Source organism: Rhamphochromis longiceps, linkage group LG17, assembly GCF_057381845.1.
Source record: "Rhamphochromis longiceps isolate RC_006_pf linkage group LG17, R_longiceps_female_GT1.1, whole genome shotgun sequence".
Lineage (NCBI taxonomy): Eukaryota > Metazoa > Chordata > Actinopteri > Cichliformes > Cichlidae > Rhamphochromis > Rhamphochromis longiceps.
The window spans coordinates 35150105-35176166 of record NC_140573.1 but is presented as its reverse complement, the minus strand read 5'-3'; the positions used below and the strand labels follow the sequence as shown (position 1 = coordinate 35176166).

At 38.4% G+C, this 26062-nt stretch overlaps 2 protein-coding genes across 3 annotated transcripts; one reads left to right on the top strand and one right to left on the bottom strand.

Moving 5' to 3' along the window:
* Nucleotides 1–10394: 10394 nt before the first annotated feature.
* LOC146650076 (aldo-keto reductase family 1 member B1-like) lies at nt 10395–15938 on the top strand. Of its 2 annotated transcripts, XM_085386691.1 has the most exons (10): nt 10395–10558; nt 11557–11724; nt 11832–11948; nt 12041–12118; nt 12985–13107; nt 13833–13939; nt 14250–14331; nt 14500–14583; nt 14677–14759; nt 14868–15938. In XM_085386691.1, exons 1-10 carry the CDS (start codon nt 10493–10495, stop codon nt 14908–14910), a joined length of 951 nt encoding a protein of 316 aa, XP_085242817.1. In that variant the 5' UTR covers nt 10395–10492; the 3' UTR covers nt 14911–15938. The 2 variants fall into 2 exon arrangements, with proteins under 2 accessions (XP_085242817.1, XP_085242818.1); XM_085386692.1 differs by lacking the exon at nt 11557–11724.
* A 1839-nt stretch (nt 15939–17777) lies between these two features.
* Nucleotides 17778–21825, bottom strand: akr1b1.1 (aldo-keto reductase family 1, member B1 (aldose reductase), tandem duplicate 1). The gene is made up of 10 exons (XM_085386149.1): nt 21713–21825; nt 21076–21243; nt 20548–20664; nt 19478–19555; nt 19255–19377; nt 19033–19139; nt 18838–18919; nt 18376–18459; nt 18027–18109; nt 17778–17907 (listed from the first exon to the last, which is right to left on the bottom strand). The coding sequence occupies exons 1-10, from the start codon at nt 21776–21778 to the stop codon at nt 17865–17867; spliced, it is 951 nt and encodes a 316-aa protein (XP_085242275.1). The 5' UTR covers nt 21779–21825; the 3' UTR covers nt 17778–17864.
* Nucleotides 21826–26062: the final 4237 nt, after the last annotated feature.

Below are 26062 nucleotides of genomic sequence, written 5' to 3'. Positions count from 1 at the left end.
TTGCTTCCTGTCAAAAGGGAGTTTTATCCTTACCACTTTAGCCAAGGCCTTGCTCATAGGGAATTGCTGAATTGTTGGGGTTTTCCCTCCAATATTGAAGGGATTTGTAGTATAAAGCACCTTGACTGTTGATGTGAACTGCACCGTTTGAAAAACTAACTTGAACTGAATTGAACTGCATCAGAGTTTTAGTAATCAAACACAGTCTGTATATAAAAGATGGCCATAGCCATTGTGATGCTATCATTAGTTTGTGGACTCACCCTCAGAGTGAGGAGAGAAACCAAGTACACTCGACATTCTTTCATTTCATTTCATTTCTTTATTTATTTCACACATGGTTCAACAGTGTTTCATTTCCTACATACAGATCCTCCTTCCCATTAACGGCACTGTCTTACCATTCGCAGTGTGTCCAGTTAAGCACTCCTTTACAATCTTTTTTTTCCTAAATTTACAAAACATACATCACACTGTATTGGAGAAAGCTTCTAGTCTATGAGCGAGGTAGTTTCCACAGAGAATTTGATATACTGAAAGTGGACTTGTTTTTTACGCAGGGGAAATTATAAAGAATGCATATTTAATGCATGACCTTTTTCTACAGTCATTCCATCTATCAACCAAACCAAGCTCAACCATCTCCAATTTACATAAAAAATTTTATGTTAGAAAACTTTCATAATGGTTGTTGTGAAATTTTTCCTTCATATATCACATACATTTTGGGGGAAAGGGTCAGTCTGCCCACTTTAAGGCCTTTTTCCACACACTGTGTTAACTATTCTAGTTATAACTGAGAAGATAATTTTGTTAAATATATAATTTTTTTTGTCCTCTCAGTATATTTTACTCTGATTTATCAGACTTTCTCGGGGCAGTTGGTCTCAAGATTATAGGTAGGTAGAGTAGGTCTTAAAAAATAAAGATTCCATAATGTTCTTCTATTTGGGATAGACTATGTTCTGATATTTTCGTTTTTCTGGTACGGCTTCTGATATTTGCACAATCCTATCTAAGCATGAGAATTACATGCAAATAGCATTTTCTTCATTTTTGTGACTAAGAATTTCCGTTAAAAAGTATTCTACATCCTACATTTTTCAGCATTGTGTAATTCAACTACATCCCATTCAGATATCGTCACTAGTTGTCTTTTGCAATTTGACGTTTTTCATTAATGTGTGATCAAATACGGGACTTTGAAGGAATGGGGGACTTTTTTTTTTCATATTTTAACAAGCCAGTAATCTGACATTACATTGATGGCTCGGTCTCAAATGTTAGATCCCGATTAATGGTAAGAAAGACCAGTGAAAGCTTCTGGCTTTTATCTTTAATAGTTTTAAGATGTTTTTCCTGAAGACAATCTGATATTTGAAGCTAATATCAGATTGTTTCCAAGCTAAAATATGACAGCACTCATTATATGTTCAAACTTTGTACCATAAAAAATGATACAACTTGAAGATGCTCAGGTAGGAACTGTTCTAAAAGTTGAAACCCTTGTCCATCTTTTATATTCAGTCTACGTTATTAATTGACTACTTTGATCATGACCCCGATAATCAAATAATCTATTTTAAATCATAACTGTCTCTGTGTCCATGTTGCACACACAAACCTTTACCCACCCATGTTGAGGCAGGAAGTTAGGAGTATCATTGCTGAGGATTTTCTGAGTGTCTGTGTCACAGATGAGAAAACATACACACACATACACACACACGGACGTCTGCCTCATTAAAACCTATCCCATAGATGTACTACTTTGTGCAGCTCTTCACTCATCATCACCTCCAATCCGCTCAAGCCTTGCCTCCCTTTGAGCTTCGCTACTTATTTTCATCAAGGCTTCTCTCCCCACCTTCTGCCTCTCTCGCTCGCCGTCTTATCCACAGTGGGCTTTGTCACTGGGCTGCCATGTATTTAGGAACCTATTTACTTGCTTTTTCCACCCCTAATTCTCTCTTATTGTCACTCCCAGCATCCCACTGCGTCAGGAACAAGGCCTCCACAAGAGTTTTGTTCTCTGTGCCCAAGACATGAATCACTGAACCAAGATAATGATGAAGAGCTCAGACACACTGCAGATCAAGCCTCTATCACCGATCGTGCCAGCAAACACACACCGCTCGTAGGAGGTCATTATTACAGAGGGCTTTCAGTTTGTCTGAAGAGCCGAGGTATTACAAACCTGTGCGTTTTAACTGGTCATCAAATTTTGGGTTAGATTGCAGTCACTTAAATAGGGTTTTGAGATCCATGCAACAATATTTATTCCAATGTCACTTTATTATGATTCTGTTTTCATTCCATTAAAGAAAAAAAAATTAATAAGCTGCACTGGGTGATGAGGTCCACCTATAAAACATTAAGCTCCGAGAATTCATTAAACCTCACAGCATGTCTCTCAGATGATGATAATAACATTACATTTAGCTAATCTCATATAATATGATCTTTGAGGCCTAAACAAAATTGTGACTGAAAACTGTTTGCCACATGTTAAGAAGCCCCAGATATGCTTGTCTGTATTAGTCCCACTAGCTGACAACGTGACATATAGAAGCTCAAAAATGATGATAGCGAAATCAATTTAACTAAAATAAACTTAAAACCAGAGGGGTCAATGCAAGGTCAACGGAGAGACTTGACGGTTGTTCTGTGGGTACATTTAATAATAGTTATGAAACAGATTAGGTTTTGTGAAAAAGAAAAAGGGGAATCGGCTTTTATTGTCTAACAAATATGAAACTGCTGGGAATTTTTGTCACATAAATAAACCAAAACAACACTCACCTGGGGCTAACCCTTAACCACAGAATCATGAAGTTGATACTTGTGCAAACTCATCCCTGTGGTTGTTATGTGTCTGCAAAATAACTGCCAGGATGTGTGTTAATTATGAGATCTCCAGTTAAAAGTATACATTTTTAAAACTAAAGCACTTTCTCTTCTCTAACGCTTGCTAAACTGAATGCTAAAAGATGAAAATGATAATTCTGATGAAGGAACAACAACAGAAAAGGGGATGAAACACATGCTAAAGCATGCTCGTGCATTGCCGAAAACAACCCCTCTCCAGAGATGGGAAACAGAGAGGTTCTGTATGTGTCAATCAGATCCATTTAGTGACATCAAAGAGCGGATTCAGGAAGAAGCTGTTGAGAGTGGATGAGCATTCACCTTCCCTTTTCATCGGTCAAGGGCCACAGCTGAGAGGAGGTTGCCACAGGCTCACTTTGAAGTCAGTCCTCAGAGCAGACAATGTTTACATTCTTCCAGCACATTACCCCATTAGCCCATCATTTCTTACATACATCTGTCTACCGCCTGCAGAAATGGCACCTAGAACCTACTACTTGAAGCCACATGATACTGGGCTTGGTCTTCCAGGTTTCTTATTCTTATTTTTGTTGTTTCTCAAAGCCGAGATTATATTTTTTCACAAAGTCTTAACAACCATGTGTAAACAAATATGTGCTTCTGAGGAGGTGAAACAGACCAAATTGTCATTTTCATATTATCCACAAGGTGGTGCTGTGGTGCTCTCACTTACTCACTTCAGAAGCTTTAAAAAGAAAGAACAAAAAACCCCAACTTTTATTTCCTTCTTGAAACTGTTTTGCCCCCACAAACAGAAGAAACAAATCCTAGAATATTTGAAAGGCAGAATGAGTGTCAGTTTTCAAATGTCATTACTGACAAGTCATGACTCAGAGAAGAATGATTTCTCAAAATTGCAAAATATATGGAGGGCAATGAGTGCAGTCAGTCATGTCAAAGTACCACTTCCACAAAGCTGCACGCTACTCCATATTTGCACTCCACCCTTTGAAGATAGACTGGAATTGCAGCGCTGCACACATCTGTGGTGCTGCACACTGCACCCCTGCACACACCACTGACACAATTTCTTTCACCTTCTCATATTTTTGATTAAAAGCCATACTGAATTCTGTCATTGACCTTTTAATAACAGCTAAAAGCCCCCAAACATAACTGGATGCAATCTCGTAATTATACCTTTTATGATCATTTCTGTTCATCATACTGCTCTACCACTGATCTTCATTGTGACTCACTGTCCCATTAGTCTTTTACACACATCCCCACTCTTTGCCACACCGCTCAGTCTCTCCACGCTTTTTTTTTCTCTTCCCCAAGCCCCCACGCTGCACACGCACTCCAAAAACAACATTCCCGTGATGCAAGATTAGAGAAGTTTTTCTTAAAATATTGTAAATAATATCAGATGACTGAAAACGAGGAAGTCCCCCATGAGGAACTTTTCCCGCTGTGTCATTCTGATTTCTAAAAGCGGCACCCAGACAAACATACACAAACAGACCACATGCCCACGCGATAATAACTTGTTGTTAGGTTGCAACTGGAAACAAAGGATGCAGTGGGGCTTGATGCAGCATGGTTATCTTGTCCAAATATTAACTTTACTTTTAAAATATGAATATAAAAATGAATATAATGAAGAATCAAATTATTTTAGTGTATAGCAGCAAACTAAAATATCCTCATTGTGTTACATAACCATCTCTGAGATGTCCCGTCTCAGAAATATGAGAAATGTGAGCCTTGCGTAAGAAAAAGTTGAGCATTCGAGTTATCGTAAAATGATTATGCTGACACCACTCAATAATCTTAAAATATGAGCAACATGTTTATATCTCAATAATGTCTATCCAAATTGCTTACATTTCTCAGCACTATGCTCACACGTGAGCACAAAATCTATTTATTTAAGAACCCAATAAAACATACCTGCCTACCGGGAAGTATCAAACTTCCTGTTAAACAGGATGTTACTTGTGGAGAAGTGAAGGACAATTCTTCCTCTTCATCACACATGACAGCAAGAACAGGTGATACGCATTATACATATAGAAGTAAAATTATAGCCTGCACAATATTAATTGCATTCTAGTGTGTCTGTCAAAGAAAACATTCTCATTTACCTGTTTGTTTGGACTCTTTGTTGAAAGTCTCGTTGGTATATTTTATGTAGCTTTTCTATATCCAAGTGCAGCTTCAGTTTATCCAAGTCAAAGTGCTTGTTGACGTGTGACACATGGAAGCCCGAGCCAGTGAAAGGGCCCCAGATTTAAACCAAATTCTATTTCCTCTTTTCAAGCGGGGTGCAAAGGGAAGCTTTTACGTCAACTGCCCCTCTGCCACTCTAACAGGAAAAAAAAAATCACAGATTCTTGCAAGTCATTGTGTGACATAATGATGGTTACTTTAATCTTAGCGTCTTAAAGTTTTATGTGAAAAGTGTAAAGTGGTGAACAGAACTTACTTTATACCTGACTTTGAGGGGTTTTTTACTGGAAATTCTCAACAAAACCACAGTACTTACCAGGTAAATTACACTCCAGCTGATAATGCAGCATGCTGCCTCACTTTGATATTGTTGTCAAGGTCGACACTAAAAATAAAGGCTTGACTTTCAAGTGTAGACAGAATACTGTTAATTTCATATTCTTGAGACAGTTTGTTCATAACTGATCAGGACTACTTGAAATATAAGAACAAAACACACAAGTGTTTTCGGTCAGCTTTATGAAATTGTGGCATTTGGTTCCAGATGGAAAGGGCTTCAACACTGCATTCACGGTCACACTGTAATCTGCATGATAACAATGATGAACAACCCATCAGGGACGATTTAAGAGAAAAAGCCTTCAAATTCCCCTTCAGATGCATGTTGATTGTGTTTATTCATGGCAGTTAGGTTGATGAGGGAGCAATATGGAGGAGGCTGGATGGACACTTGTTACGCGTTACCGTTAAAATAGCAGACATCTCTTGACAAAGAACAAACAGCAAAGGCAGACTGAAATCAAGGCGTCTGTGAAAGCTCTCAGGAATGCAAATTCAAAAGCACTTCATTACTTGCTTTTTCCCTGCAATCTTGTGTCTGAGAGACTGAACTAAGTGGTTAATCAAGCCAAAAACCAAACCTCGTCTGAGGGGCCAGAGAGGAGGCACCTCTGCTCGCAGACAAGGCCAAAGCTGTGAGTATGTCAGCACATGTGAAAATACACAACTATGTGTTTTTAGAAACTCATAAGAAAAGGATAACACTCAAAAATAATTATTATGAGATATCCGTGACTTGTTTTTGATTTTGATACTCTGTGGGTAATTTCCTTGTTAGAATTACGGGAAAAGTACTGGCATCTAGATTTACCAGCATTTAACTGTTATTTTGTATTATATCAACAATAACTGTATTTGTTTTTAATAAGTCTCTGTCGAGAGTACAAGCTTTCTAATACTGTCAGCTTGTCATTCTATGGTTATTTCAGTGTTCCTACTGTTCTCCCTATGAACAGTTTAATGTTCTTGCCCATGTACCATGCAGTAAGTATCTTGTCTTCCTCGAACTAGCACATGATGTTAGCTTTTTCGCAACTCCCATAGGTTACAGGAATGTTGCTGTGGTAAATTTTCCAACAAAAACCCCCAAAGATGAAGTGATTAATCACTAAATATGATTAATCACATATGGAGGAGGGTGTATGGACATTAGGAAACTATTAAAAACCTACAAAGTCTTAACGCAACACATCATCTTAAACTACATTGTCCCTATCAAATTAAAAACTGTAAGCGTGTTGTGATAATGGCCCATTATAATGGAACGCACATAGCACATTCACCACAATTAAAGTCAACACACTGATTATTAATTAGAAGGAAAAAGATGCTGAATTATACCATAAGACAGTGGTTTTCTCATCAACATCAGCATTTACAGTATTCAACTGTATTCAAAACACACAAAAAATGGTAGATTACTTTATTATTACTGTATTTTTATTTATTTTACATTTTTAAAGCAATTTGTTACAGTGTACAACTCTTCTACTCTTAGAATGAGTAAGTTGGATTATTTCTATGACATGTACTGTATGACAGAAAAACAAACAAATACTGTAATGAATCCAAAGGGAATTTAGGCATTCAGTCAAAACGTCAGAGATGCTGTCGGGTTATGTTAGTACATAGTCCTTTTCACACACACACATTCCCTAACATTATTTAAGAAAAAAAAATAGTCTGAACTATTCTGGTAGAGATAGATTCTTCTCTTTCTCGCTTAATCAGGGTCTTAACACAATTTTAAGGCTATGTGAGCCTTCACACACCAACAGAGAGGGCACAAGTCCTCTGTTGTCTGAAGTTAGATGCATTAACACGATATCTCAGGATGGAACTGGAGCACTGATGTTCCCCTTCAAACTGTCTTAACTGATTTAGTACCATAAAAGCGTTCGATTCGTTTTTACATATCTCTGTAAAATATGATAGAAAAAACAGTCGTGAATCTGTGACTGCGTGCGTGAAGTGCACGCTCACATTAATATGGTAATTTTATACATACTGTATATCACAAGACATGCCCCTGCATTAGTCAGTAGAAACTATCCAGCAACATCCTGTAGACTAAGTGCCAAAATATGTTCAACTTGCTGCTTTATAATACGGATAAAAGCTAATAAACAGTATTTATTTTTGTAGTTGATTAAAAATTACCAGCAATCGCCAATCAACTAATCAGCCGATTAAGTAAAAGCTTTAGATCTAAATCTATTTAGACTGTCTGCTGAATTTAAATATCAGCTGGATTATTCTAAGTTTATTCTTCCTTGATGTCTGCAGGGCTCGAATCAGCCCAAATTATCTCCCGTGCCTCCAAGAACATGTAATGCACCTGACAAATGACCATGATTTACTTATGACGTAGGGATTTCTCTCCCTGATCTTGTTATTGTTCAACAGGCGGAATGTGCGGAATGCCAGTGTGTGAGTGAACTCAGCGAGAGCCGACACTCGACATTAGATTTATGGGTGAAGATTATGACCCAGGGCGCTCTGGCAGAAACAGAGAAAAAGACAGCAAAGCCAAGGCCAATGGTACAGACGAGAGGAGGAGAGAAAAGGCAGGGAGAACGGAGCAAATGCCAAGAAATGAAATGAGGTGTTTGATCTCTCCAGGACAGGCCAGGTCTTACCCGTGGAGTGTCTGATCTGATGTAGAACCACTGAAAGCACCTCCAGCTGCACAAGGCATTCATTACAGCCACACGTACTGGAAGAGGAGAAATACATTGGAATCTATGTATTTATTTGTGACGCCCCTCTCTGCCCGTTCCACTTCACCATCCTATAAAAATCTATCTGTTCTCTGCAGATTCTTTGAGAATATACTCCTCCAACACAAACCTACCCTCTTTGTCCAAAAGTTTCCTTGAGAGACACTCGGTTTAACTCGAAGCCTCTGTTGTCTCTTCAAATGCCCGCTCGTTTTTCTTTTCTTTTATTCTAATCGATGCACTTGGCAAAGTGAAACGGTGTCTGCCTGCAGACGCAAAATAAGAAGCTCTGAAATGAAAACCTCCCTTTTAGGTGGCAATTGTATGTGGCTGTATCTTCGTCTGGTTTACCTGCGGGTCTTTGATCCTGACAGTGTGCGACTGCGTTTGATTCCTGGGGTACTTTGACAGTTTGCAGGCTGGCAAAAGGCCCTCCAGTGTCTGAAGTTAGATCAGAGGAGAGAGGGCCTGAAAAGCAGGCGTCCAGCTGGGAGAAGATCAGAAGAGACACAAACTTTAGCGAGAGCCATTGTGAGGTACACAGTAGCTGCTGGCTCCCGTAACTTTTCTCTTTGTGTGTGTGTGTTTTTCTTTTTTTCATATGGCTATCTTCTCCCTCTCTTATCTTCGTCGCAGAAGTTGAATGGCTCAGTTAAAGGTCTGCGAGGTTTTATCTGATTTCGCCAAAACAAGTCACCTTGTATTTGTTCCCTCTTTCAACTGTCTCTGAAGGTTTAAGGCCGGTGTGTGCTGAACAATGCTACACATCCTCTTTAAGAATTTAGTGTAAGAATATAATGAAGATCTCCTAAAAAAAATAATCCTAGAAACATAAAACAAAAGTCTTTAAATATCACATCCTATGTCCAGTCAGTGTGCTTAGAATAATTATTGTAAATTGAAATTAAAATGTAAATGTGAGCATGAGTTTTTGGGAGCCTCAAGTTAAAATATCAATCATTTCATTTACTGTAATTACTGCGTACACTGACAAATGTCTAAAATTATGGAACTGTATTTCCTTTGAGCCTCAGTTGGGTGATTTGAGGAGACTGTTTCACAGATTTGTAAAGCGTAACGGTGCCCTCTAGTGGTGCAATGGTAGACTCGAACAAAATTGAAGATAAAAGCAAAGAGGTTTTATTTTGCCAGTTAGTTCTGGAGTTTGGTTAGGTGAAATCATATAAATGCCACACTGCAAGACAGAAAACAAAACTGTGCAGGTATCGTACTATGCAAAGGTCTTGACCTGTCCCTCAATGTCTTTATATTTTTCTTCCAATGAGTCACACTCGGTTGTATTTTTTAGGTGGCCTTGGACAATAGTTCTCCAGATTTTTCTGAACTGTTCCATATTATTTCTTTGGATTTTGGCTCCCTTTTCACTTATTTGTCAGACATGTCCTTTTACCTCATCATAATAATTATTCAAGCATAAAAAAGGCACCTAACTCAAGAGATGAACCAGTATTGTTCCTGCACATAACAGTCAACTTGGCAAAAAAACAAACAAACAAAAAACCTAGCTAAATGTTGTGTTTTTATGCTATTTGTTATTGGCAGCCTGTCAAAAACTTTGTTGCAGATTCTTTAGTTAAATCTATTAAAAAATACCCCAAAAATTAGTTTTATTAGTCCCACCTGTGGGACTAATAAAGGTCATCTTAAAATGTATTTCTGCAGAAACAAGGTGATTCGTGTTACCCAAAAACTCTACATATCTTGGTGTGGTGTGCAGTGTGTCCTTTATTGAGCACAAGTTGCAGGCCTAAAAACTAAATTCTCCGGCTATTGGAGACTAACTGAAATAATTTCTGAAGACTACTTAAAAAAAACTACCAGAAACGCTTGCTTGAAAAAGTTCAGTCTGCATTAAAAAAAATAAAGGTGGTGATACCACATGCTGACTGTTAGAATTGTACAAACTGTCTTTTTGTTTCATTTTCATCTATGCTTGTTCCCATTTTCCTAGCAAAATATAAAGAAATGAGGGGTAGTATGAGATTTTTGCACTGTACTACATGTTTTATTGTTTGTTTGTTTTTAGGTCAGTATTTTCTGGAGCATTATCCATAGTCCTTCAGTATTTTATTAATATTTATTTCTAAGTTACTTACGATTGTAAAGGTACTTGAGCTTCCCTTTAAAAAAATGTCAATCAATGTAAAATGATGCTGCTTATCAGTAAATACACTGGAAGGTGCGTGCGACTGCCGCCTGTAGCACATCCTGCAGAAAAGAATTAAAAGACATCATTAATCGATCGATCGACGATGCTAGCGATCTACTAGCTCTCTGCGGTGCACTTGGCATTTGCTCTCGCTCGTCGTCTGCTTTCAACCACATTCAGGTTCTGCTCGTTCACTACAGAAATGGCAACTTCAGTGAAACTCAACACCGGTGCACAAATGCCCATTTTGGGACTGGGGACGTGGAAGGTGCGTCTGCTTTCATTTATTATGCCGTCCGACTTTGCACAAGTTTGTAGTTAGCCTTTTATGTAGGCTAACATGCCAACAGAAAATATGGTTGGAGGACGAATAATGGCCGTTTAAAACAAGTTTCTATCGTATTATCTTTCGACATTTCGAGGTAAATTGCATATACCGTCTACAGAAATTACTGCTCGACATTATTTTCACTTTAGGACCCCACCTTTGGGAGTGGAGCCAACCTTGGCCGAGTTTCTAGAACCATGACAAAGTCTGTGCGAAGCTGGGGCAGTCCTCTAATGCCCCACGTTTGCTTCACTGTTATTCAGTGCGCAGAATCAAGAGTAGTTTAAGGATTTGTTGCAAGTCGTGCTACGTAACTGCTGCTGAAACACAGCTGATACATTTACCCTGCTTGTGTAAACAGTAAGGGCAGCAAGTTTAGTGTACTTGAAAGCTGAGATCGCTGTATTCTCCTTTTAGATATATATATCCATCCATCCATCCATCCATTCGCTACCGCTTCTCCTTTTCAGGGTCGCGGGGGGCGCTGGAGCCTATCCCAGCTGTCATAGGGCGAAAGGCGGGGTACATTTAATGAATATTAAATGTATTGACCTTTCCTTCTTAAATAAAGGATGGAAATTGAATTTGTCCCCCAGATGTTGCTTTTAGCTAAGTGGGTATAATGGAAAAAGTAGCAATTAACATTAGGAAAACAGTTAGACTATAGCATCACTGGACGAAAGGTATATGTGAAGAGGACACGAGACAAGGGCAGTGTAGATGTAACCTATTTAGTGGTCCTTTCCCAACAAGACAAAATCAGGAACTGGAACTCGTGTTTTCTAAGTTACATTTTGTGAAGTGTGCAAAATGTTATCTGCATAGAGACAACAGGTCCATGTATAAGTCTACCATGATGTTTTGGTACAGCAGTCTAAATGATTCTTTTAACTGCCAGGGTGAAGTACCACAACAGCTAACCATCTCTTGTTTGTTAGTCTCCACCTGGCAAAGTTGCCGAGGCAGTGAAAGCAGCCATTTCTGCAGGTTACAGGCACATCGATGGTGCCTACGTCTACCAGAATGAGGTAGAGGTGGGTGAAGGTATCCACACTATAATCAAGGATGGTGTGGTCAAAAGAGAGGATCTTTTTATTGTAAGCAAGGTGAGCTATTGGTGCAAAAAGTACCTTTGTTTGTTTGTTTGTTTGTTTGTTTTTAAGATTTTATACTAAATTGATGAGCAGTGCTTATGTGTGCTTTCATTTCCCAGCTGTGGTGTACTTTTCATGAAAAGTCCTTGGTTCGGAAGGGTTGTGAGAAGACTCTCAGTGATCTTAAACTGGACTACCTAGATCTCTATTTAGTGCACTGGCCCATGGGTTTTAAGGTAGGACCACTTTTGTTTTAAACATAAAAATATTTTAACTCTTTGCTGCCCTCATCTTGTTTAGTGGCATATAATCCTTTGTCATGTTACAGGCAGGTGATGAGCTTTTTCCTTTGGACAGTACAGGACAAAGCATCAGTGATAACACCAGCTTCCTGGAGACATGGGAGGTAAGTTAATAAGACTGTGTGGGATAGATTACACTTTGCCATACTTATAGTGCTGTGCTAATAATTTTGTGTATGGTGTGAGGATTACAGAGGTCAAAGTATATCACTTTAGTGACAATGGCAGACTTCATTTTGTTTTGTGGAGGTAAGAAATTGCGTTGCGTGTCAAACCAGGAAAAACTGCACCGAGAATGTGTGACAGGGTCAGTCATTTTGGATCAGGAAGGATCGTGGTTTAAGGGAAAAGATGGTCATGTTATACAGATACACGGCACTAACATTTATCAGAAATGTCTTCATTGGCACATTATTTCCTCAGTCCCATCTGCTTCCAATCAGTCAGCATTTTTTATGCAAGACAGTTCTCCTTGTCACGCTGCACAATGGGTAAACCACTTCCTTGACGTTGACAAAAATGAAATAATGAAATGACTAGTCCAGAGTCCTGAAATGAACCCAACTGAGAACTTGTGGGATTTTCATTGAGGACAAAGTTATGGCCGAGGAAACCACCACAGTTATCAAACAGTGAAAAAATATGGGAAGAGAGAAAAAAAACAATTCTGCAGATATACTGAGGTAATTACAAGAAATAGGCCTCCACTACTTCCAACTTTCTTTTTTTTCTGTAGCCATTAATAATTTCATTATTAATGAAAATATCTTTTCTGCTTCAGTGGTTACTTGTCTGTAATTCTGATTAGTTACTTTTATTTATTTTTTTAATCTGTTTTTAATTTTTCAGACAAAATCATCATCTTGAAGGAAAAAAGGGTTTTATATCATTGCATATCATGCGTGCTCACACCAAAAGTCCTTGTGCACCAAAGTCCTTGTGTTTATTTTTTTATCCCAAATGTTCTCAGGGAATGGAAGAGCTGGTAGATGCTGGTTTGGTCAAAGCTATTGGGATCTCCAATTTCAAAAAGGAGCAGATTGAAGCCATTCTCAACAAGCCGGGCCTCAAATACAAGCCTGCCAACAACCAGGTATGCTAAATGATTTGTATTGTATAAAATAACCGTTTCTGTTTGTTGTTGGAGTTAGCTGTTGTGAAAGTTAAATACTCAGGGCTATGAAGGAACAAGAAAACATTAATGTTTCATGCTTGCTGTTCTTAAAGGGCAAGAGGCCGTAATAGCATTATCTGTCTCCTCCTGTGAGGCCTGAGAAATAAATGTCTTGTTAGTTCATGATGGGCCGCAGCAGTTTCCCCTCAGGCTGGGCCAATTAGTTGAGGTGACCTTATATTTTTGTTTGTTCTCAGAATCATGGTTTACCATCAACGTCACGTTGTGTCTTATATTAGATTAAAGCACAATTCTTTTCCTTTTTGTCATCAGAGCACAGCAGTGCTATAGCTGCTTATCAGGAAATTTATCACTGAAAATGATGCCAAATGGATCCAGCAGACTCTGAAGGCTTATGGTCTTGTATCTTCTTCTAAGCCAGTACTAAAATACTTCATTTAACCATGCTAAGAGTCTTTATATACAAATATTAGTCCTTTGACAAGACATTCAATGCAGAATTTTTAAGTGAAGCTGTTTTTCCTTCTCTTTTCTTCAGTCATTTAATGGAAATACTAAAGTGGTAATAATAATAAATAATAATAATAATAATAATAATAATATGTGCCTGTTTTGAAGGGGTTCAGTGAAATGATACATGCATAGATTTATCACTTTTATTTGCTTCTCATTTTTCCCACTAGGTGGAGTGCCACCCATACTTGACCCAGGACAAGCTGATCAACTACTGCCACTCCCAGGGTATCTCTGTGACAGCTTACAGCCCCCTGGGATCCCCTGACAGACCATGGTCAGTAGGCATGGCAAATATGTTTGCCTCAAAATGACTTCAACAGGCCTTGAAAAGTGACCAAATACTCCACACTCACATTGGTTGATTCCCTTTATAATATTTATCAATACTGTTCAGCGTATTATATCCCTTTAGCGAGTTTCAACTCATGACTCTTGTTCCTCTTTCTCTCTGTGGCATATGTTGTCACGAGTTTGATATTAAGTAACAAGCCAATGAGACCAGGGTCTCATTTATTTATTTTTTTTACAGAATACACTATTTTGTACACAGAGAAAATCTTATTGAACATGTATTGAAAATGCAGGGCTAAACCAGAAGATCCCTCACTCCTGGAGGATCCCAACATTAAAGTCATTGCTGAGAAACACAAGAAGACACCTGCTCAGGTACAGCTGTCCTTCTGGGCAGAACATGCCACTGATATATTCTATTTTATTTTGAGTAACTTCTATCCAAGAGAAAAAAGTAAAATCAATCTGCCTGTTGTACTCTGGAACATTATATTGAGCGTAATCACCTTATCATGTTAATAGCCTGAATTCTTTTATTTCCAGGTTCTGATCCGCTTCCACGTCCAGAGAAATGTGATTGTGATCCCTAAGTCAATCACACCGCAGCGCATTCAAGAGAATTTCCAGGTCTTTAGCTGGGGAGATTGATTATCCTTCCATTTTGTTACTTAAACTTCTTTTGATTGGGTCATTATTCTTATATTTTATACACATTTGCAGGTGTTTGACTTTGAATTAACTGAGGAGGAAATGAAGACTATACTGGGATTTAATAGGAACTGGAGAGTCTGTCCAATGCAATGGTGAGACAGGATAATTGTGTGCGCTTTAAACAAAGAGTTGTGAGTTGGATAACAGGGAGTCATGACTTGAATTTCATTTTTTTCTTTTCTCCCTCTCTCTCTTTGTAGTGCCACAAAGCACAAGGACTTTCCATTCAACGCTGAATTCTGAGAGGAAAACTGGAAAGTTTCCACATGTTAACGCTGGGTCTTTGTTATTGCTTACTTTCCTCTTCTTTATGTGTTTATGCTGTTGGGTTATTGCATATAAAATCAATCAAATCTGGAAAAAAGTTCCCACTTCACACTCAAGCACGTGAAAGTTATTGTACAAAAGAAGTCAGTTGACATGAGGGGTTAGGTGGAAACACTGATTTTTATTTTTTTTTATTTATTTTATTTTTTTCATGGAATGACCCTGCTGTAGCTTTGACTCCTTTTACATTTCTCAGGTAAAAAAACACCTGCTTCCTGTGTTACCACTAAAGTTTATACACACACTCCAAAGACAACTTGATGCTTAATTTGATCTTTGGGTTATTATAACATATAATTATGTTTTGGATTTTGCACTCCTGTAGTGGCATATTGGCATTGAGCCTTGGGGTGAAGTAAATGTATTTGTTAAGTTACTGAAGAGAATAAAACAGACTTTACAATGTCATTTAGTTTGTAGTTTTTCATGTCTAGTAGTGTCACATGCAAGAGCAATCTTAACTACCTTTAAGCTTTCATGTCCAACAATTTTTAAAAATGTATTTCATTTATATAGAAAATTTGATTTAATTTGCATTAAACGTGAAACCTGCAGTCCCTGACAGAGGCAAAAAAATGGCGAATTTATAAACTTATCTCTGTGAAGCACATGTTGCCTTAGAGTCATGCCATACAGTATTTGGTGCTTTGTATTACTGTGTATTACTGTGTTATAATGGTGTGGCTTTTGCTTCTCATGCTCGTTTTATTGTCGAGCAAAGCGAGCGCGTTCACTCCACACTAGGGTCTGCCCATCTATCTGCAGTGAAATCTATTGTCAGATGGAGGCAATGTACAAGTTATGTGCTACAACCGGTCTGTAGGCCACTCTTTCTTGTGTTGTTGCTGTTCTGCGAGCCGGCCGTAGAAAAGAGCGAAGTTGTAGGATACAAAGAGCTGACGTTAAACTGAGTGTTTAAAAACAATTAAAAGTCTTACTCCTGCCATTGTCTGTGCTTTTCATGCTTTGTTTTATGATCTTTGAAGTTTATTTACTGTTCTCCGTTTCCCATGAACCCCTGTGTTCCGTATTCCGGCGCACTTGTCAACCAGCTGTCAATAGCCAGTCACATAAGTCATCTACTTCCAGCGACATACAGTCAGGATCTTCGAAGACTACCCTGCAGCACGCTTGTTAGAGCTCTTCTCCTCCTGTGTGACTGAAAATTGTACACGGATAGGTACATTTGTGGGACTAGAAATCCTGCTTCAGTTGTTGCTAGTTTAATAAAGTCCCGTGGAAGAGAATAAAATAATTATATTTAAAAATAAGAAGGAAGGACCAGCCCAAGCAGAGATTTATTGTATTCAATTCAGGTTTATTTAACGTTAACGGAGATTTGCCGTGTTAATGCGGTTATGGCGTTAACGTCATGTTAGTGAGATTAACGCTGGCAGCACTAGTATAAATAAAAAGAAGCATAATGAGGAACTGTAAAATGTACAGCTCAAATTGGATCTACAAAAAGAATAAAAACTTCATAAAAGAGTTTATGAAAGTTGGCTACACTATTGTATTTCGTGAATCTGTTCACTCCCATAAAGTGATGCTAGCATTGCATCACCACACAGAAGTAGCAGTACCTTTTTGGTCTTTTAAAAAATAGTTTGTCTTATGAATGATTTATGAATTAAACACTCTTGGCCCACAGGCAACATGTTTAACATTCAGGGCATATAGTTGTAGAGGTTTCTGTCATGTCAGCAGGGTGCTGTCATCTTGTTGCTCTTGGGCAGCAAACTGCATATTTTCTTATTACACTGTCTTTTCATTTTTTTTAAATTATGTATTTATTTTAAAATGCAGTAACACAAAAGACATCAATGTCTGATAAAATAAGGAATAGAAGGGGATTTGACCTTTCACCCAAGGGTGAAGCAATCCTTTCAGGAACCAAAGCACCAGCAACTGGTAAAATTAAAACAAGTTTATTTATTCCCTCAGAGCAACGGTATACAGTTAGGATTCTCTTCTTAGGGCACGTGATTTAAATTTTCATCTTATTATCAGGCAACTTCAGCATTTAATGCCAGCTGATCATTTAATCATTAGTGCCTCTAATGTTTCGAGATGACTGAGTTATGGGATATACACGTAGTCAAACTATGCACCACAATGAACTTGTACTAACTTACAGAAAATGGACACTATATATTTTAATGGGAGAAAAGACTGATTGGACAGTTATGATCATCCCTTCTGGCAGTGAGGATGAGTGCACCCCAGGATTAGGTCAGGGGTCAGGCATCCAATGTGATATGTGCTTTTAGATCTTATTAAGGTACCCACATGTAAAAGCCACACCTGCCAGTGGTTTCCTCCCAAAGTCCTACATAAGGTAGTAGTGTCTGACACAATAAGAGATGATGATGATTGATTTACCAACAAAGTCCCCCAAGCTCCCAAAAGTAAGGTGCTTTTTTTCCCCCTTTCTCCTAAGAAAAAAAAATTAATACCATATAGGTATGAAAGGACAAATGTTTGTTGTTGTTTTTTTTTAATCATGTCAACAAGAAGATGCTGGGTTTTTTGTACTGGTAGATCTACAGTTTAATTACTGGCTTATTTTGTGCCTTTTCATCCATAATTTTAATTACATGGATTACAACATGATGCATTTACAAACTGTAAATTAGTTCTGGCAGAACTATTTGACATTTTCACTGAAATGCCTCTCTCATTCCAAAACCCTCACTGTGGCTTAAAAAGCAGCTGAACTCACATTCATCCAATGCAAACACAAATGTCCTAACAGGATTTTTAACAAAGCCACACAAGTTGCATTGTTCATTTTATTGATTTATTTTTAAATTCTGGAGGAAACATTCAAGCAAAACTGATATAAACAAGGCATGGTGAACCATATTAACTTAGTATTCTGCATTAAGGGGAAAGTCTTTGTGTTTTGAAGCCCTGGAAAGAGAAGACAAGAAATAGCCATTAATTGATAGCACAGTTTATTTTAGAATAATGCCACGTCTTTATTTTTTCTGTATCCCCTTTACCCTTAATCTTCCTTTATTTTTACTCACCACTGTAATGTGAAGCCTCTCCAGTCCTTATTCAAGCTGAGGATGTCCTTCATGTCATCTTTGCTCAACTTGAAGTCAAACAGCTGAAAAAGAAAGAACCGAAAAATAACTTATAACCTGCACAAACTATATGAGCTGCTCTATGGAACCCAACACGTATAATGAAAATCCAAATGAGAACATAGAAAAACACAAATTTTTGCATAAGTCCATGACCTAAATTCCCCCCAACAATGCAGATTTCTACACAAATAAATCTAAATATGATAACTGCTCAGTGTGAATACACTATATTAGCTAAAAAAGACTAAAAACAAAATCTGCTCATGAATATTTATGATTACTGTACCTGGAAGTTCTCCTTGACACGATGGGGTGTTACTGACTTTGGAATGACAACCACATTTCTTTCGATGTGGAACCTAATCAGAACCTGGGGATATGGTTCAAACGAGCAGTGGTCATTCAGTTCAGTATTATTTAACTTTCCCATGATTTAAATATTTTTTTAATAAGCCTTCTAATCCACCACATGACAGTATTGATTTTCTTCTTGCTGACGTCAGTAATTTAACTTTTGAAATGTTGCATTGCATAACTGTAAGCACACAGGTTTTGGTTTTCCATGGGAGACAACATGCAGCCAATAACTAAGATATTCAATATTAGTTAAATACTGCATCTCGTTGTTCTCTGGTTGTGCTGCACACTCGTGATCCTACTGTCTGATATCTGACCTTTTACCCAACATGAGATGTCTCATTTAGAAATTCAAATTTCAAAATTCCTGACTTGTGTAATTCCTCAGTACCTGTGCTGGAGTTTTCTTGTACTTTTGAGCAATGGCCTTGATCTTAGGTTCCTCCAGCAGCGAGGGTTCATCAGATGAAGCCCTTTAGTAGAAGAGGACAAGAAAAACAATGTGACACTGTTAATATCCTCGAGAAGTAAAGCTGATTATACTCCTACATTAGCTTTGTTTACAATAGATTGTACATCCTCTTACCAGGGTCTGTCAGGGGAGCCTAGAGGACTGTATGCTGTCACTGTGATGCCTTTTGAGTGGCAGTAGTTGATCATCTTCTCTTGAGTCAGATATGGGTGGCACTCAATCTAAGAAAACAACCACATTTCGGGGACTTTGTTTTATTTTTATTTTCATTTCATCTTTTAACAGTGCATGCCTCCAGAATTCAAAATAAATAAAAAACAATTTTGCAAAATCTACCTGGTGGTTGGCAGGCTTGTGCTTGAGGCCAGGCTTGTTAAGTATGGCTTCAATCTGGTCTTTGTTGAAGTTGGAAATGCCGATAGCTTTGACCAAACCAGCATCCACCAGCTTTTCCATGGCCTTTAAGATAAATCATAAACTGGTTTTAGCACAGCATATTTTAATTTGGTTGTCAGCAAGTCCACGGGATTATCACTGTGCAATAAGTCATTTATATTACCTCCCAAGTGTCCAAGAAGTTGCTGTTGTCAGAAATAACCTGCCCATTCTCATCCACAGGAAAAAGATCATCTCCTGGCTGCAGTGGCCAAAAGATGTGTTCAAGACAGTATTAAATTTAGACTGCATAGTTCAGTCTGATAATACAATTCAATTTTATTTTATTTATATAGCGCCAAATCACAACAAAAGTCGCCTCAAGGCGCTTCGTATGAGAAAAACCCAACAATCATATGACCCCCTATGAGCAAGCACTTTGGCGACAGTGGGAAGGAAAAACTCCCTTTTAACAGGAAGAAACCTCCGGCAGAACCAGGCTCAGGGAGGGGCGGCCATCTGCTGCGACCGGTTGGGGTGAGAGAAGGAAGACAGGATAAAAGACATGCTGTGGAAGAGAGACAGAGGTTAATAACAGATATGATTCAATGCAGAGAGGTCTATTAACACATAGTGAGTGAGAAAGGTGACTGGAAAGGAAAAACTCAATGCATCATGGGAATCCCCGGCAGCCTACGTCTATTGCAGCATAACTAAGGGAGGATTCAGGGTCACCTGGTCCAGCCCTAACTATATGCTTTAGCAAAAAGGAAAGTTTTAAGCCTAATCTTGAAAGTAGAGATAGTGTCTGTCTGGAAGCTGGTTCCACAGAAGAGGGGCCTGAAAACTGAAGGCTCTGCCTCCCATTCTACTTTTAAATACTCTAGGAACAACAAGTAGTTCTGCAGAGCGAGAGCAAAGTGCTCTAATAGGGTGATATGGTACTACAAGGTCATTAAGATAAGATGGGGCCTGATTATTTAAGACCTTGTATGTGAGGAGCAGGATTTTGAATTCAATTCTGGATTTAACAGGAAGCCAATGAAGGGAAGCCAAAACAGGAGAAATATGCTCTCTCGTTCTAGTCCCTGTCAGGACTCTTGCGGCAGCATTTTGGATTAGCTGAAGGCTTTTCAGCGAGTGTTTTGGACATCCTGATAATAATGAATTGCAGTTCATTATAAACACTATTATATCACAGAGATTTTAGAGAAAGTTAACTGTATTGTAAGGACTGGACAGAAGTTTCCAGACCTTGGTCCCCATTGGGAAATGCATGAGGTAAAGATCCAGGTAGTCCAGCTTCAGGTCCTTGAGAGTCTTCTCACAAGCTGTTCTCACCAGAGATGGAAGGTGAAAGGTGCACCATAACTAGGAAAAATAAGCAGGAGTTTTACAAACAAGGTGTCTCATTTCCCCCAACGCTGTAAACATGTTATAGTATGACCATTGTACCCTCATTATTTCCTTATGCAACTAACAACATAACTACTATAAAGGTACTGCTGCTTAGCTGCTCCTTTATTTCCAGAGTGGTTGCTTTTGATTCAGCTTAGATACCCTTCCTGACACAACCCTTCCACCGACCCTTGGAACCAGCACTAGGAATTCACTAGCTTGTGTCTTTATCCCATCTCAGCTGGGGATCTTTCATGTAAAGGGATCACCATGGTGTGGAAAGCCACATGCCTCAGGTTGTCTTCCAAAGCCACTGCTTTGGAAGACAACCTGAGATAATAAAATGGTTTATACACATTTTTATTGGCTCTCTCTAAAGCTCACCTTGCTCACAATGAATAGGTCTTCCCTCTTTACCACTCCTTGATCAATCATTGCATGGATTCCAGCTCCAACTTCTTCTTCATTCTGATACACATAAGCGCCATCTATGTGTCTGTAGCCACAACTTATGGCGACTTTCACGGCCTCAGTCACTTTTCCTGGTTCTGACTGCACAGGTAAGGTGATAGAAAAACATGGAATGAATAAAGCAAGTGTGAATCGCAAGAAGGCAAGCAGTTTGTGACCGCTGCGCTGTTATGGTAAAATGATGTTGGAATAAAGACCAAAAAGGACAAGATAAGTACTGCTGGAGTTATTGGACTGTTTAATTCATTCATGCATACCAGTGACATCGCGTCACGTAGGATTAGCCTCTACAATCCAGTTTATTTTACTTTAGTTGCACTATGTAAATAACATGTTACTTTGGTTTCTTTTGTAACCAGACTCTATCAGCAAGATAGGGAATTTGTTATATAAAAACAAATTAAATATAAATAGTACAGATAACATAGACGAGTGAAACCAGTGAAAAATAATGAGAGTAGCAGAAATATTCATTGAAAAGTAGGGTGAGCATGGACAGATTAGCAGTCTCCCACAGAGCTAGTTTAAAACAAAAAAATCTAAGACTTACCCTCCAGGTGCCCAGACCCACTATTGGCATCTTTGCTCCATTGTTAAGTGTAACAGCAGGTATCATCTTAGTAGCTTTGAAGTAACGTTCTCAACCTAGTCGGAACACTCACTGTTTGAATGTGCTGACTCATGCTACTATATACTCTCTCTAGTAGTAGGAGGAGACCGTCTCTTACATAATCATAATATCAGTGAAATAGGAAGGCTTTCAATGGGCCCCGCTTTTCTTACACACAGTGCAGAAATATTCTGTTAGGTGTACATAAAATTTTTTAACGGGTAGTTCTATAATTTCCACAATTTGGATAATGTGGAAAATTTGAAAGTAATGTCTTTATTCAGTCTGAGCATAATTCTGAAAAGCTGCAAACAAAATTATTGTGTTACTGAAACTGACATTTGACTGCATCTCACTTTAAATTGGTAACCTCTTATATGTGTAAACATAAATCCGCAGACAAAGTAAAATGAAATTTTTTAATTGACACTTACCATTGATACCTCTTACAACGATGCAGCAATAGATGACTCCTCTAGAGTTTACAAAAAACATGTCTGTGACATCAATTAGTGTATAGTCACTATAACGTTCACAACCATATACAGTGCTGTAAACTTGTCAGAATCGAGGCAGTAAGCAGTCTCAGTTGTGTCAAGAGTTTACAGGAAAGTGAAAAGTTAGTATACAACCATCACAGGAACACAAAGTATTGTAAATAAGATTATGCAATTTGATAAAGTTTCTATTAGCACGGCTTGCGATTTTAGGTCAGTCTGAATGAATTAATCCCCCCTCAAAAATAATCTTTGAACACAGGACGCGGAGGAGAAGAGACAGCAACGTGTGTTAATTAAAAAGCTTCAGCGGAAGATTGCTGCAGGGTTTATTCAGCAAACCAAGGTTAGGAAAGCCTTTCAAAATATATGCTCCCAAGACCAAAAATCTGTCAGAACTCACTTACTATAAACTAGTGGGAAACACACACAAAAGAAAAATTTTCTTTTTCTGACTGAGTTGGGTTTACAGCAGTAGGATAGTGAAGCAGTAACTTTTTGTTGACTAAAGGCCTGTTCTGTCAAGGTGAAGACGTTGTAAATATAAGTGCGTTTATTGAGATGTTGGTGCATGTTATCTTCAGAAGGCAAAAGATAACATGTGATTCAGCACTCTGTTCTCAGAACAAAATGCTGAATCATGCAGTGAATATTACTTCAGCAACACACTGAAAACTACAGCTGCAGATTCAATGATATGTTAAACGTGACATGTCAAAATGGAAATATGTCTAAATGCAGATGTTCTCACAAAGATCACAACGTTAATGATAAAAACTTTAAAAACGTTTCTCTGCTCATTAGAGTTAATATAGATATACAGTCCTCCTCTTTGTCAGGAACAGTTTGTTCTTATGCATAAGAACAAACTGTTCCTAATGGGTGCTTGACCCTGTTTAGCTGAATTCCAAAAGAATAACTATGTTATGTAACCGGAAGGTCACCGGTTCGATCCCTGGGCTCTTTGTTCTGGTCGTTGTGTCCTTGGGCAAGACACTTCACCTACCGCCTACTGGTGTTGGCCAGAAGCGCCGATGGCACGATATGGCAGCCTCGCTTCTGTCAGTCTGCTCCAGGGCAGCTGTGGCTACAACTGTAGCTGCCTCCAGCAGTGTGTGAGAGTGAATGAATAGTGGAAGGATATATATAAATGCAATCCATTATTATCCTGATAATATGTATGTTTTTATCAGTTGCGTTAAAAATGTAGACACAATCTATGTATATATATTTTCACAATTTTTTGTTTTCAAACTGATTTTGATTATGACTTCTCTTTTACACCAAACTTCCTTCAAGGAGATAAAAGTTAGGCCCAAGGTTTTCTTTCCAAAGCACCAGATCGAAATCTACTCGATTACCTTTTGAATGTGGTGGAACAAGACAAATCGCACAGACAAATCTGCAGCAATTGTGCGATGATATCATGTCAATATGGACCAAAATTTCTGAGGAATGTTTTCAGGACATTGCTGAAATTGATGCCATAAAGAATACCAGAAAAATATGTGTGTGTCCTCAGCGGCCACACCGAAGATGTGAGCAAGTGGGTGAAAATTTTATCTGACAGACAACTCACCCAAGCAAAGCAAAAGGGTTGAACTTTGCTGTGACACCAAGACAAATCCCGCTAGTGGAACTGATCACAGTCACAGAAACAGCAATTCAAAATAACAACATTGCAGATGTGGAAGCAGAGCAACTACAGATGAAGGTTTCGGCCTGTCCCAGCAATGCAAAGGTTGCGGTGATGATACAGCAATGCAGGAGGAGGAGAAGAAAGCATTCACATCGCTTAATAATGAGAACAGCAATACCATCCGTCCAGCAGACAAGGGTAAGTGCACAGTTTTGCTAAACCAGAAAGATTATTGTGAGAAAATTTTGTCACTGCTCAGTGACCCTTTGCATTAGTACCTACTTGAATTGACTCACCACGGACGGATGGTGAGGCAAGAATATACCTGCTGCTCAGTCTGTGGCTTTTCGTCAGACGCTGGGAGCACGGAGTTTGGTGGGGTTTTTCTCCCGTTTCCGGATTTCAAAAAAGGTGGTTTTGATTTCCATGAACAAGCCGAGTTGGCAAAACTACAGATATTCTGTGCTTATGTAGAAGTACAGATACTACTGTTAAAAACTACTCCAGTAAAAGTTGAAGTACTGAGTCAAATTCTTTACTTAAGTAAAAATAGAACTGTACAAGCTCTGAAATGCACTCAAAGTAAGAAAGTAAAAAGTAGCTCTTTGGAGGATGTTTCTATTTGTGTGCAAAGCTATATGAACCTTGTGTTATATTATTGTGTTATATTAACATAATGATAAAATAATATTAATAGATGGGAATACAAACGTTCAGTCTAACTTTTTTAAAATTCTAATTATACTCAGCTTGAATCTGAAGGGAAAAAAAGGAAAATATATCTATTTTCTGTTGCCTACATTGTAGAGGATGACTTTGCCTCAAAACAGGAAAATGTGTACAGTAAAGTGGGATTCAGCAGGTGGGGGAACCCTAAAATTGGTTGTAATCGCTGAGTGTGGAGGGGGAAAAAAATCATAACTGACAATAATTTCTATTGAGAACTTCAGGAGACTTTCAGACTAGTGTACAGGCTGTGATCCGCTGACCTGCTGCTCTTTGTGGATTTACACAACGTAATTAAACCAGATGTCAGCAGATATTTCATGAGTTGTCCTGCTGATTCCATCCTCCACTGACAGCAAGCATTGTTTCTGCTGCCTTTTTTCTAGATGGTATAAATTTGGTATGAAGGTGCAATTCAGTCAATGAATCTAAGCATCATCAGCTGAGGTTCATATGAATGTCTGCTACACTTGATGCAACCTTACTCTGACCATGAACGACAGTCACTGGGCACCAGTCACACATTGTTCTTTACTTTAGAACCATCACAGTACAGCGAATTAACCTGTTTATCCTGCACTAACCTGTTTATTTTCATGCAGCTTTTAAATAGCAGTTAGTCTACCTCGATTTGTTTTACAGCACATTTCACAATATGAAAAAAACATAATGTTGAATGTACAGACCGAATATCTGATTTAAAAACATGAGGAATTACATGTAAGCTTTACATTTACAGTTTATCAAATACCACTAAACAGTCCTTACATTTAAATCCAATCTCTCTTCTTTCTCTCATGTCTTTCTTATCTTTCTCCATCTCTGAGTAAAGTTAGCCCTCTTTCTTTTCTCTCCTGTGAAATACAGCAACTGGACCTTTAGCTAGCAACACACTGTGTGACAAACTGCCCACAAACAGTTTGTGTTTGCTGATGTTTGTTAGGCTGATAGATACCTTGCATTTGAAACTACCTGCCACTTTTTTTAAGCCACTCCCTTTATGTTTGCTCCTCTTCAGTAAGGCTAGCTAGATCCTGAAGTACCGCAACTTATAGACACCTGCAGTCATTCTGGTGTTGTGTCAAGCAAGCAAGAAAGAAGGAAAGGAAGAAAGAAAGAAAGAAAGAAAGGAAGGAAGAAAGAAAGAAAGAAAGAAAGAAAGAAAGAAAGAAAGAAAGAAAGAAAGAAAGAAAGAAAGAAAGAAAGAAAGAAAGAAGATTAATACACGAACAGGACTGCCTTTCATGTTACAGTTTAGTCTCAAATCGCTTTGATGCCTGAAAGCTGGCACTGACAAAACTTCCCTCAAATGCATTAAAGCTAAAGTAATGAGTCTGTTTTGAAAATGTAAGGAGAAGAAAGCACAGATATTTGTTAAAACATGTAGGGAGTAAAAGTGGTCGGGAAAAACAACTACCTTTACCGGAA